This window comes from Ornithorhynchus anatinus, chromosome 5 (genome assembly GCF_004115215.2).
Source record: "Ornithorhynchus anatinus isolate Pmale09 chromosome 5, mOrnAna1.pri.v4, whole genome shotgun sequence".
Lineage (NCBI taxonomy): Eukaryota > Metazoa > Chordata > Mammalia > Monotremata > Ornithorhynchidae > Ornithorhynchus > Ornithorhynchus anatinus.
This window is the reverse complement of record NC_041732.1, coordinates 21751929-21765214: the sequence shown is the minus strand read 5'-3', so window position 1 is coordinate 21765214 and position 13286 is coordinate 21751929. Positions and strand designations below refer to the sequence as shown.

The window sequence follows — 13286 nt, the reverse complement described above, 5'->3', positions numbered from 1 at the left end:
CGCTTAACAAATACCACCATCATTAACAGATATCATTTAAAAAAGAAAAGAGAAATGGCCGTTTCACAAGTCCACGCCTTGCGCTGGCAGAGGGACCCCAGTGTTGCAACGTAGTTTCTGTCAAAGTCGTCGGACTTTGAAGGGGCAAAGCGCGTCTGCTCTCAGTTCAGTCGGCACTAGAAGTAACGGACCCATCTCAGGTGGGGCTCTGTGAGACCCTCAAAGGTGCAGGATAATAATTGTGGTGTTTGTCGTTAAGCGCTCACTATGCACCAGGCACTCTACTAAGTGCTGGGGTGGACATGAGGAAATCGGGTTGGAGGTCTCCCTGGCATTTGCCCGACTATAACAGCCCGCAGTAGGAAGCAGTCTCAATAACAGCCACAATCCTTAAGCGCTTAGTACAGTGCACTGCACACAGTAAGCGCTCAATAAATATGATCCAATGACTGAATGAACAGTGGTTCACACTCCTTCTTCCGGCTGTTCCTGTGGGTGGCGGGGCCCGCCAGTCCTCCCGGGCCGTCAGATCAAAGGCGCGACTTTCCGAGGCACAGAAAGGATCCGGCGGAATAAACTGGGCCAGGAAGAAGCCCGACCAATTTGGCACTCACCTGAAAGCGCTTTGGGGATCGACAAGAGGCTCTCGTGCACCAAGGGGTCATCGGCCGCGTTAACCAGCATGAGTGGGACGTAGATCTGTGCCGGGGAAGAAAGAGTTGCGGGGGGAAACATGGTTACTGACTCAGTTCTCACACACTACTGATGCTTTAGTTGTCAAAGGCCACTCAGGGAATTGGCCTCTTGTTTATTTTCTGACAAAGCAAACGGGACCATCGATGAGCTTGTTATACAGCTGCTGTTTCAGGCGGGCGTATGGGCCCAGCTGGGTCCCGGGGGTCCTCGTGGACCCTGGGGTTCTGCTGCCGGAATTAACTTAAGCATTTAATGCGCTGGATTGGATTCCACCAGGAACACTGGCGATGCCATTGTAGGGAAAGGAGAACGACTAGAGGAGGTCATTAGCATTGAATTATACAAACAGAAATGTGGAAGGGACCGCAAAGGGTCATCTGGTCCAGTCTCCTGCTCCAGGTGGGAAGATGCTTTTCTTAAGGAACACTGGTCAGGGTTTTACCACCTCGCCCGTCAAGACGTTTTCGTTTATTTCTAACCTAACTCTCTCTTGCTGCTATTAAATTGGTTTCCTCTTTGGTTCTTTTTGGATATGCTACCAACTGCTCAACACTCTCCTGAAAATCTTTTTCATAATCCTGGAGATGGTTACCGAATCACCCTATAGCCCTTCCTTTTCCTGGCTAAAACGCCCTCCTTGGACAATCATCACATCGGCACCCACGCGGGTGACAGGCAGTGGTATATGCGATGGGCTTTAACATTTTGGGTTTACCGCTCTACCCTCCTAAAAATCACATCTCCACCACGAGGCCTTCTCTGGTTAAGCCCAGATTTCCCCTCTCCGCCCTCCTCTCTCTGTCGCCTATGCACTTGGCTGTGTATCCCTTAAGCACCTCGTCACTCGCTCCCGCCCCAAAGCCCTTATACACATATCCGTATTGTTTTATTCTGCTGCCTCCCCTCTCTGTAATTTATTTTAATATCTGTCTCGCCCTGTAGACTGGAAACTTCTGTGGGCCGGAGTTATCCTGCAGATCAGTAGTTCTTCTGGAGGAACAACTGCTTCTGGAGAAGTACTGTGGTCTAGTGGGTAGAGTGGGTAGGATTCAGAAGGACCTGGGTTCTAGTCCCTGATTTGACACTCAATTTGCTTGTATCCACCCCTGTGCTTAATACAGTGCCTAGCACACAGTAAGTACTTAGATACTGCAGTTCTTCTTCTTTTATATTATACTTTCCTAATCGCTTAGTACAGTGCTCCGCACACAGTAAATTGTTCAATAAATATCTTTGATCGGTTGATGGATCCGGGGGCTAGATTGGGTGGGTGTGACTGGCCAAGAGCGGCAGAGTTGGATGACACGGCCTTTCCTGGGCAGAGCTGACACTCTGCTCCGAGGAATCTCTGTTCTAGCCACTCACCCTGTGCAAATACCGCATGCAGCTCTCCTCCTCGTAGTATTCTTTCAGGGAAGTGTAGCCGTGAAACTTCCTGCAACACACGGAGATCGAAAGGAAACGCAAATCGGGAACAGACAATGTGGGCTGAATGCTGGCTCTGTTCTATCCTGCCTCCACACCCAAACACACATGTCATCAGAGGTGACATCTCTGTCAGATTTCAATCAAGACCATCTGTTTGGGTTCTGGGAAGCAAGATGTCGAACATCGTCCCGCGGTCTAGGAAATTCACAGGGGCTCTTGGACAAGTCTCTTCCCAGGAATGTCAGGAAAGGTCAGATGGACTTCTAGTTAGATGACTGTGCGTTGTGATGAAGCAGACAGTTGTCTTGATCATTCTCCCACGGAGGAGTCCCGAGAAAGCTATCTGGCAAAGCGCCAGTACCATGGCCCCAATGCCGTGGGGGGAGAATGCAAAAAAGCAATGTTGCCTAATGGATAGAGCACGGGCCTTGGAGTCAGAAGACCTGGGCTCCACTGCCTATCTGCTGTGTGACCTTGGACAAGTCACTTCACTTCTCTGGGCCTCAATTTCCTCATCTGTAAAATACGGATTAAGACCAAGAGCCCCAAGTGGGACATGGGCTACGTCCACCCTGGTTATCTTGTATCTATCCCAGTGCTCAGTACAGTGCCTGGCAGATAGTAAGCACCTAAAAAATACCATAAAAATGCTGAAGTAAATGGCGTCTGTTCCCTCACTTCCTCATGGTGGTCAGTTTGGACCAGTTGGGACCTGCACCTAAGAGGTCAGCTTCATTCCAGGGCCAAGGACACTGAGGAAACCGAGGGGTCTGACCATCCCACCTCCCCCCACACCCGCCTCCTCAAAGGCAGGCCTGCTCCAGACCCGTCAATCCCCTCAGAATCCCATCACACTACCCGGAGTGGTGAGGGGAGCCAGCTATTCATTCGTTCATTCAATCACATTTATTGAGTGCTTACTGTGTGCAAAGCACCATACTAAGTGCTTGGCAGAGTACGATACAACAATCAAAAGACACAATCCTTGCCCACAGTGAGCTATCTAGGATGTTGTTCTCCTGGTAGTCCCGCTCCCCTGTGAGAGTCTGGAGAAAGGCTTGGCCGTATCTGATAAGCATTAACCGCCCCGACTAGATTCTCTGCAGCTCTGGTGGGTGAGGGACCCGAGAGGGAGACATCTGAGGTTAGAATCATCGGAATTCATTCGAAAGCTCTCCTTTAAGGAGCGAATAATGAACCCTCTCTTTCAGGATCTAAACATAGTCAGGTCCTTGTGGGCAGGGAGTACGCCTACGGACTCTGTTGCACTGTACTCACCCAAGCGTTTAGTACAGTGCTCTGCACACGGTACCAGCTTAATAAATACCATTGACTGAGTAGGAAGAGTTGGTGAAGGTTGTGAACAAAACTTCCCAAGTGTTCACAGGTGCGCATATGTGAGTGACAGAAAATTGACCCTATTTTTCTGCCACTCCCGGTAAAAAAACCCTCCATCCCTGGGCTCACTGGAGTGCCAGGCCTCTCTCTCTCTGTTGGGATCGGCTAACCGCTCTCTGGCCTCAGATAACTTCTAGAAGCTGTTCGGTACCGGGCCGTCAACTAGCGTTGTTCAGGATGTGGTCGCGGGGGACTGTGGGAACTGAAGGCGGAAATCCACCTTGCCCTCCCCGCCCGAGGCAAACCCTGGCAGCAGGAGGAGGAGGCAAGCCGCGCTCTCAGACGTACCTCATCACGTTGTCGTCGATCTGCATGAGGGATGTTGCGGTGTATAGCCTACTCAAGTCCGTATCTTCTAGGCTCTGGGGCTTCTTGACATTATCTCCAAATAGAACCTGCCTAAAAGAGGAGCAGAAGAGGGAGCGGGTCTGAGGAGGAAAATCAAACGAGCTGCATGGCGTGGGGCCACCACCTTGCCTAAAGAGCAAGTCTGTCAAAACACAAATGGGAAAGTTGGAAATGCATCCCTTCCACCCTCTGCTGCCTGGTGACTGGATTGTTCGCTTCGGAACCACGGTGCAGGGGTGTGTAAACCGAGAACCCCCAAAGGCCTGTTGTGGGATGAAGATGCTTTCTGTGTGGCAGGCAGAGGGGGTCCTGGCAGACTGAAGTGCTGCACTCCGGAGACCCTACTGATTCCCTGGCACCTTTTCCTTCTGGAGAAGGGGAGCCCCCACACCGGGGACACTCGGGACTGGCAGGCTGCCCGGGCGGGCGCTGTGGGGTGGCCCGTCGCCCCTCCACGGAAGTCGGCTTCGGTCGCCCCTTCGGGAGCCGAGTAAGCTGTTTGTCCATCATCGGGACAGCAGTGGTTATCTCAGCCAACGAGGAAATTAGCCACATCTTCCCAAGGAAACAGCCCTGGGAAACGTCAGCCAGATGGCCACATCACCCCCGGGGAGGGCAGCTGCGGCTGAACAAAAGGCGAACCCCCCCGGCCGGCCCGATGGGCGGGCGACGGATGAGAAGCCGGGCCAAGGCGGGCCGGAGTAACTGCCACTCGCAGCCGCTCTAAATCACAACGTGGAAGGGCCTCCTCCGGAGCAGAAAAGATACATTGTGGAAACTAAATATTTTGACACCCTCCCAAACCACCTGGGAGCCTGGAACCGACTTCTCTGGCTGCCCCTTCTGGAAAAAAAATCCATTCTTTATGGGGAATCTCTGCCAGCTGCAGTACAATTCAGATTTTAGGGTTTGGTTCAATTGTTCAAATATTTGGTTTTCTGGAATAGATTTCCGATCTTTACATAGAGCCAGAAACTGGCTTAAAAAGTAACATACGTTTAGATCCATCAGCATTTGGCCCCCTGCGTAGCCTGCCTGCTTTCCAAAGGGCAAAGGGATTACAAAATTTGCAACAAAAACTCAAGTAGGAGTTCACACCCAGGGTGGGCGGGAAACTGTTTCTAAATCCATTTTTTTTTACATGATATTTATTAAGCGCTTATGACGTGTCAGGCACTATACTAAGCGCTGGGGTAGATACAAGTTAATCAGGTTGGACACAGTCCCTGTCCCACACGGGGCTCCCAGTCTTCATTCCCATTTCACAGATGAGTTAACCGAGGCCCAGAGAAGTGACTTGCCCAAGGTCACATAGCAGACAAGTGGCGGAGCCGGGATTAGAACCCAGGTACCTCTGAACTCCCAGGCCCATGCTCTATCCACTAAGCAACGCCACTTTTCATTAATGATGATGCGTGAACACGATATGATGATTTAGAGAGGGGCCACAGGAGCGGGAGAACTGGCTCTGCCACAGCAGAGGACTAAGTTTTTAGCCAAGGGGTGCTATTTTAGCACAGGCTCACGACGGCTCCGAGGTTTTGAAGTACAAAGAAATGAACTCAGCTATCGGGAAATTGACAGCGGAGCCGGCAACCATCTCCAGCACACACATTCTTCACTCTAGCTGTGGGTTAACTCTCCCGGAAGAGTTCTGAAAAGAACTGCTAAAATGTTATTCTCTAGTTCCCCAGGCAAGAGGGCATTCTAAAGTTGAAGGCAACTCAGCGGACGTAAGAGTGAGACCTGGTATTCACCAGTGGTTTACCAGATGACGCTCTGGGAGCAAAATCTGGTTGTTTCCATCCTGTGTTTACTGAGCATGCTCAAAAGGAGGAAAGAAAACAGAGCAACCTTCTGGAGTCAGGGGGAGGAATCTAGAAGCATGCATCTGAGCAAACAAGAGCAGGAAGACTGGGAACACAGAGGGATGGGCCTTCCCGGGCTCAGCTATCTGGGAGACAACGGTTTTCAAGGGGCTGGTTGCATCTCTTTTGGAAGCCAGCCCAGCTCTGCCCACGCTCTGTAAGATGGGGTGGATTTTTCATGCAAAGCTGGGTGGCGTGCAAAACCGTGTGCTGGTAGGGGCTCGAACCAAATCTATCCCCAGGGGAGAGGGTGCATCCAAAACAAACTACGGGAAACGTCTTGTACACAATGTGGGCTGGGAGAAGCTGAGCATTAGTGCAGGAAGCTGAGCAGCGAGAGGAACTATCCATGGGTTTTGGGGGGGGCGGTCTAGGGAGTCACAGGTGGAAGGTTCATAATGGGTCATTAGAGGGACAGATAGGGAGGGGGATAGAGGGAAACGGGAGGGCTGTTGGATGGTCCAACCTAACTATGAGGATGGATGTCCCCAAGGTAGCCATCACATGATTCCTTTAGTTGCCACGTCCTTGTTGGAGGCGAGGGTCTGGACTGGATGGCCTAATGGTCTATCATGGAAATGACGGCATTGCTGACTGGTTTATCCCTATGTGGAAGGGTGTAGGTGGGCCCAGCCAGTAATGTGCCTTAGGTATTCTTCTGTCTTGCCATGGCCTGGTGAGCTGAGCCCCGGGCTCCCAGAGACCTTTCCCACAGGGCTCCTGGGTTTTCCAACCTGGTTCTCCACCTCTAGAAAGCCCACGTTGTGTCCCTCAGAGGCTGGGGCAATCGGGGTCCGACTCTTGTTTAAGCTCCGGAAAACCCCGAGGGGAAAATAAGCGTCGGTTTCCCCGGGAGTACAGCTAAGGCTACGGTACCTGTGAGTGAGGATGATCTTCTTCAAGTTGTCGGCCATGAGGAAGTTGTAAAATCTCCGACACTGGTCCCACTGCATGAAGGTTTCCTGAGCCCTAAACAGAAACTCAAATGGTCAGGAAGAAAGAAGAGCAAGGAAACAAGTCTGAGGCCCTCTTTGCCGTAATGACCTGCTTCAACAGGCAGCAGTAAGCATTTCAGGCATTGCTTTGTCTCTGGGAAGAAATGGCTCACACACAGGAAGGTCCAGAATCAATCAATCAATCAGTGAATCAATCAGTGGCATCCTCTAGACTGTGGGCTCCTTGTGGGCAGGGATTGTCACTCTTTATTGCTGTATTGTATTTTCCCAAGTGCTTAGTACAGTGCTCTGCACACAGGAGGTGCTTAATAAATAGGATTGAATGAATTTACTGAGCGCAGACTGTGTACAGAGCACACTGTACTGAGCGCTTTGGAGAGTACAGTATAACAGAGTTGGAGGACACGTTCCCTGCCCACGAGTGTACAGAATCATGAGCTTCACCCCTACATTAAAGGGGAGTAACCCCACTAAGGATGGCTCTCAGGAGGGCCAGAAATTTTGCTTTTCAGCAGCACTCATCGGGCTCCCACCTCCGCTTATTCCCATCAGAAAAAAACAAGTAGGTGATGCCAGAGTCAGAGTTATGAATGCCACCTTGATGCTTTCTTTATATGTGGCTCACCTCAAGTTGGCCTTACAAGTAAGCTTTCGGTGCTTAATCTCAACCAGACGGGAGATAAAGAAGGGGTTTGCAGAACAAAACATCCCCCGGTCATGACAGAGGTAGGGAAAAACAAATGTTTTTTCCCTCCTCTAACAATCGGTCTGTAAGGTCCTTGAGGACAGAACCAGGCTGGGTGTCTTTTACTTCCAAAGCTCAGTATGAAGTTTGGCACACGGGAGGAGCTTAATAAATGCTATTGGTGAGGATGGTGCCTTACATTTTAGATTTTTACACCCTAGATGCTTCCCAAATCAAAGAAATACCTCCTCCGACTGGCTCTGGAATATACCGTGACTCCCGGAGATGGTCACAAAATATCAATTCATTCGAGAGGGATTTAGCCACATAAATAAGGATTCATTTGTATGTGCCTCTGTTTTCTCAACAGCAAAATGGGGATTCGATTTACCTGTCTCCCTCCTAAGACTGTGAGCCCCTGTTGGGACAGGGACTGTGTCCAACCTGATTAACTTGTATCTTTCCCAGTGCTCAGAACAGTGCTTGACAGAAAGTAAGCGTTTAAGGAATGCAATAATGCTAAGGTAATAATAATAACAATACTTTATGGACAAATTTGAGACAACAGGAAGCACATCCAGAGTCCTGCGGCAGATGGTTGTCCAAGAGAGCAACCATAAAACAATCCCTTCAACTGCCCTTTGGGGCCACGAATGGTGGCAGAATTATGGGCTGGACAGAACCTGGGTCTGCTGATTTTCTTGTCAATGGGTGGGGGGAAAATGAAAGCAGTTCAAAACAATCAAAGACTACCCTCTAGCCATGACTAGTGGGGCATCTGTTAGATCATACCAGGATGAAAAAGGGGAACTGCCACTCTTCCCTACTGTAGATCCCTGGGCTACCAGTTTTTTTGTTTTTTTTTTAATGGAATTTGATAAGTGCTTATCATGTGCCAGGCACTGCAATAAGCAACGGGGTAGATATATGCTAATTAGGCTGGATGCAGTCCCTGTCCCACATGGGGCTTGGAGCCATAATACCAATTTTACAGATGAGGTAACTGAGACCCAGAGAAGCGAAGTGACTTGCCCGAGGTCACACAGCAGACAAGTGGCAGAGCCGGGATTAGAACCCAGGTCCTCCTGACTTCCAGGTGCAGGCTCTATCCACTAGGCCACACTGCTTCTCTAGGCCTTCTGATAGCCAAGACTGAACAGTAATTCCGACAGGCCAGTCCCAGCTGTTTCCTGACTTCCCGGGAGGCCCGGCCCTCTCCTTCCCGCTCACGGCCCTCATCCGCCAGCAAAAACCAAAACCGGGAGGCTCCTCACGGAGCCCGAGTTAACAGAGTCAAACTGTTCACTTTCAGGATGTGGGATGTTTCTTTTTAAGGGTCAAATTAATCAATCAATGAATTGTATTTATTGAGTGCTTACTATGTGCAGAGCACTGGACTAAGTGCTTGAGAGAGTACAATATAACAGAGCAGGTAGACGTGTTCCCCGCCAAAATGGGTCTGCCTGGGCGCTCCTGAGTCACCACTTGTAAAGTACCCTCTGTCACCCTGGCAGAGGGTGACAGCAGGAGGGACAGCATTCTAAGAGCCAGATGGTGGATGATTTATGCTAGTCAGTAGCCTAATTTGGCATCTCCCAGAAATACTGGGTGCCAAATATTTCCATCCCGAATCCCTGAGGAATTCACGTTTCACCCTCCCGCTCTCTAAGCGAGGCACGTGATCTGCTGAGCCTCTCCAGCCCTCGGGAGCTAGAGAAGTCATTTTTCCAAAGCTGCCTCCCATTTCTTGGGAGGGCCTCGAGACTTTCTCTGGCAAAGGACGGGGAAAACGAGGAGCAACCGGGATGAAAAATGAAACGAGTTTTCCAGACTTAATGAGCTGTGAAGTGCTTGAAAGAAATGCTGCTTTCTACAGCTGGTGGTTGAGAATGTGACTGCCCCCGCGAGGGGTCGGGGTGGGGGGTGCCCGGCAGGACTAGAAATGCTCTGAGCCGGGATGAAACAGGAGGAACAGACAGTGCAATGTTGGTTAAAGATCACCAGTGCTGTAGCACCTCTGCAACTTAGAACACACTAGGGGCACCTTCCTTTTGACCCAAAGGGCACACAGATCTGACTGATGGACAGAAACTTTTTTTTATTGACCCACTCTGACCTCTACCCAAGCAACCCCATATGGATGACATAAGCCCCATCACTCTGCTCTACAGCCTGACCCATCAAGCTAAGGCTTCATTGGTTTCCCTCTCATTGCTGACACTTTTTTTTTAATGGTACTTATTATGCACTTACTATGTGCCAAGGGACTAGATTAAGCGCTAGTGTAGATACGAGCTAATCAGGTTGGACACGGTCTATGTCCCACAAGGGGTTCATGATCTTAATCCCCATTTTACAGATGAGGGAACCGAGGCCCAGAGAAGTGAACCGCCTTGCCCAAGGACAGACAACAGACATGTGGAGGAGCTGGGATTAGAACCCAGGTCCTTCTAACTCCCAGATCTGTGCTCTCTTCACTAGACCATGCTGCGTCTCCATTTATAATGGAGGTAAATAACCCTACAGCCCTTATATACCTATCCATACTTATTTATTTAGAGTAATGTCTGTCTCCTTCTCTAGACTGTGAGCTCTTTGTGGGCAGGGAACACGTCTACTGACTGTTGAATTGTACTCCCCCAAGCGCACTCAATTATTGATCGATTGACTGATTGATATAGTCCTGTCCTTGGAAATGACTCAGCTTCGTGGAGGGGTTAATGAAATGTTTCATGGTCGGACTGGGTGGGAAAAAAGGTAGTTAAGATGAAGCCAAGTAGTGAGCTTAGTTAATGAACGGAACGCCGGCTCCACGCCGGCTCCACAGCCAGCAGCAGCCAGCCTGCGGTTTGATGGGAAGCCGCAGAAAGGAGGCAGGGAGTAGTAGGAAGGTAGGTCAATGGAATGGAAAGCTAGAGATTGGGGATAGGGATTGTCTCTATCAGTTGCCGAACTGTCCTTTCCAAGCGTTTAGTACAGTGCTCTGCACACAGGAAGAGCTCAATAAATACGACTGAATGAATGATTGAATGAGGCCACAATGCTTCTCTAACTGGTCTCTAACCACGCTCTCCTTCTGCCAAGGGGGTGAAGCCCCTGAAGCGGAGTCTCAGCCGTTGCACGATCTCTAACATCCTATTAAACTGGAGGGCCTTCCTCACACACCCTCCCCGGGCTCTGGCAGAGCTGTTTATGCAGAGAGAGTCCCCACCTGGTTTTCGGGAATTTATGTTGCTCTTTCCCCGGTTTACAGATCATAAAATGTGAGATCATGCTCTAACTAACCACTAGTTTGCTGACTCCAGTGAGCAGGCAGCTTGGCACCCTCTCAAGGTTTTGCTTGTTTTCTGCCGGGGTAGGGTGCACTAATGGGGTATGGGCCAGGGGGTGGGAATCACTGCAGAGGTGATGGTGGAGGGCCGATGCACCGCGAGGCAAAGGGGAGGACTCGCCTCAGTTGTATGGGCCTCTCTGACCTAAACAGAATCCTCCCTCCCCTCCCTGCCCCCCTCAAAAAAATACACACGCACAAGCACATTCCGAAAAGATCTGAAAAGTCATAGTAAATAAACGCAAGCCTGGAACCAGAAAGACACCAGAGTGGGGAGAGGAAATTCGTAATCTGGCCCAAGTCAGGGTCACTTTCCTGATCTGCCAAGACAGGGTGGGAAGAAAAACAAGAGCTTTCCACTTAATAATGTTGCAGAAGCCCAGTGATCTGTAATAAATACTATTGATTAGTTGATCTAAGAGTTGAGAGACCCGCATCCTGGTTTGACCGATGCTGACCGTTACTACCACCACCACAATTAGTGGTAATAATGGTGGTATTTGTTAAGCGTTTACTACGTGCCAAGCACCATACTACGCGTCAGGGTAGATACGTGGTAACCAGGTTGGACACGGTTTCCCGTTCCCGGTCCCTCATCAGGATCTCAGTCAAATCACCCATCACTTGGTGACCTGGGTGACTCGGACCCTGTTGTGCTCTAGGTGATAGACCACGATACCTATATTACCGTGTGTCAAGCGCTGTTCCTACTGCTGGGGTAGATACAAGCTATTCAGGTTGGATGCAGTCCCTGTCCCACATGGGACTCACAGTCTTAATCCTCATTTTACAGTTGAGAAATCGAGGCACAGAGACGTGAGGTGATTTGCCCAAGACCATACACAGCAGACGAGTAGCCTATCTGGGGTCAGAACCCAGATTCTGACTCCCGGGCCTGGGCTCCTTCCACCAGGCTACGCTGCTCCTTGCAGAGCCGACATGAGGTTGAACGAGGTAAGAAATAGCCGTGAACCACCTTTTATTCCTCCGGGGGGCTGCCCAAACGTAACGTGGGGCAGGCTTCCAAACTTGTTTGCCCTTGACCCCGATGCCATCGACCTAGGTCAGACAGGCACGGAACTGAACCTCCTTAATCAGGTGTGGGCTGCTCCAGACAGCCTCCACCTTCTGTTGTGGACGGCCCATGGCAAGGAGGCAAGGAGGAAAGGGGGGAAAGGTGTCAAAATGTCCATTTACAAGGGCTGCCAGCTCACAACAGGAAGAAAAACCAGAGCTGGGAACCTGTAAATACGTACTTATTTAGCTCCCGGGGCCGGAGCAGGCAGCACACTTCGGGGACTTTAAAGGGGCGGCATTTCCCTGCTGGCCAAATCCTTTTTGGACGACTGCGCCCCGGATTCACAGAGCACGGTCTCGGGCCACGGAGTCAGACACCCAAATGCAGCCAGGCCCTTCCCAGCCCGAAGTGGACCGACAGTAGATGGGGCTATTGAAGCAGAATGAGAATCTGTTTCCCTTCCCGCAGGGTGCCCTTTAGAGAAGCTGGCTGGACACCTTCGGCTAGGGGGAGTTTCTCGGGTAGAGATTCGCTTAGCTTCTGAAAACAACAGGACGCCCGACGCCTCGCTTTAGGAAAGGGCTATAAGGAGCCTGGTCCTACAGATGATGAAAAGGGGGCCAGGTGATTCAGGGACTTGTCCAAAGTCCGGGCTATGAGGCGGTATCAGAGCGGGCAAGGCACCGTGGGACTCTCATACCACTCTGCACATATCCATAATCTATTCATTTATCCATCCATTCATTCAATCGTATTTATTGAGCACTTACTGTGTGCAGAGCACTGTACTAAGCGCTTGGAAAAGTACAACAGTAAACAGTGACATTCTCTGCCTGCAATGAGCTCACACTCTCGAGCGGGGGAGACGGACATAGATACAAATACATAAAATTACAGATTTGTACATAGTGTTTTGGAGTTGGGAGGTGGGAAGGGCATGCCTCCCCCTCTGGAGTGCAAACTCCTTGTGGGCCGGGACCGTGTCCCCCTACTCTGTCATATGATACTCTCCTAAGCACTTAGTATGGTACACTGCACAGAGTAAGCGCTCAATAAGTACCGCTGACTGACTGATCCTGTCTCCAGCCTGCTTCCTGCCAACATGCTTAAGCACTGGGAGAGAGAAGGAAGGGGAGTCCAGAACCTGGCCTTGAAGCAGACTCTCAGGTTATAGGAGGGCTTGAGAGAGATTTCTTTTGCAGCTACCTATTCTACCCTCAGGCGGGCGGGCCTAGAAATGTTCCCAAAGGAAGCAGAAGAAAAACAACATTCTCTTCTTACAGAGTCCTCCGTTAGAGGCGGGGACCCACCAGAAAAATGCTATTTTCATTCCAGGCCTGTGAACTAGCACTTAAGAAAAGCTTCTGGATGGAAGAATGCAAAGCTCCACAGCCTCTAAGGTGTCAAGGCAACCGCCCGCACCACCGCTGACATCGTTCAGAGGTTAACGGCTCCCCAATGGCCACCACAGAGCTGGATTTACAAACCACCCAGCCGGGCAGTTAGACATTGTGCTGGGCCGGTCACCCTGGACAGCACTGAGAAGATGAACACCAGT

At 50.5% G+C, this 13286-nt stretch overlaps 1 protein-coding gene across 1 annotated transcript in view; it reads right to left on the bottom strand.

The window, feature by feature from the left end:
- Positions 1-13286, bottom strand: part of ABHD2 (abhydrolase domain containing 2, acylglycerol lipase) — a 109978-nt gene that overhangs the window by 6891 nt on the left and 89801 nt on the right. Inside the window, exons 7-10 of the mRNA XM_029064839.2 lie at positions 6615-6707; positions 3811-3921; positions 2062-2131; positions 615-699 (exon numbers count right to left, since the gene is read on the bottom strand). Coding sequence (XP_028920672.1) covers positions 615-699; positions 2062-2131; positions 3811-3921; positions 6615-6707 — 359 coding nt within the window. The remainder of the gene's footprint in view (positions 1-614; positions 700-2061; positions 2132-3810; positions 3922-6614; positions 6708-13286) is intronic.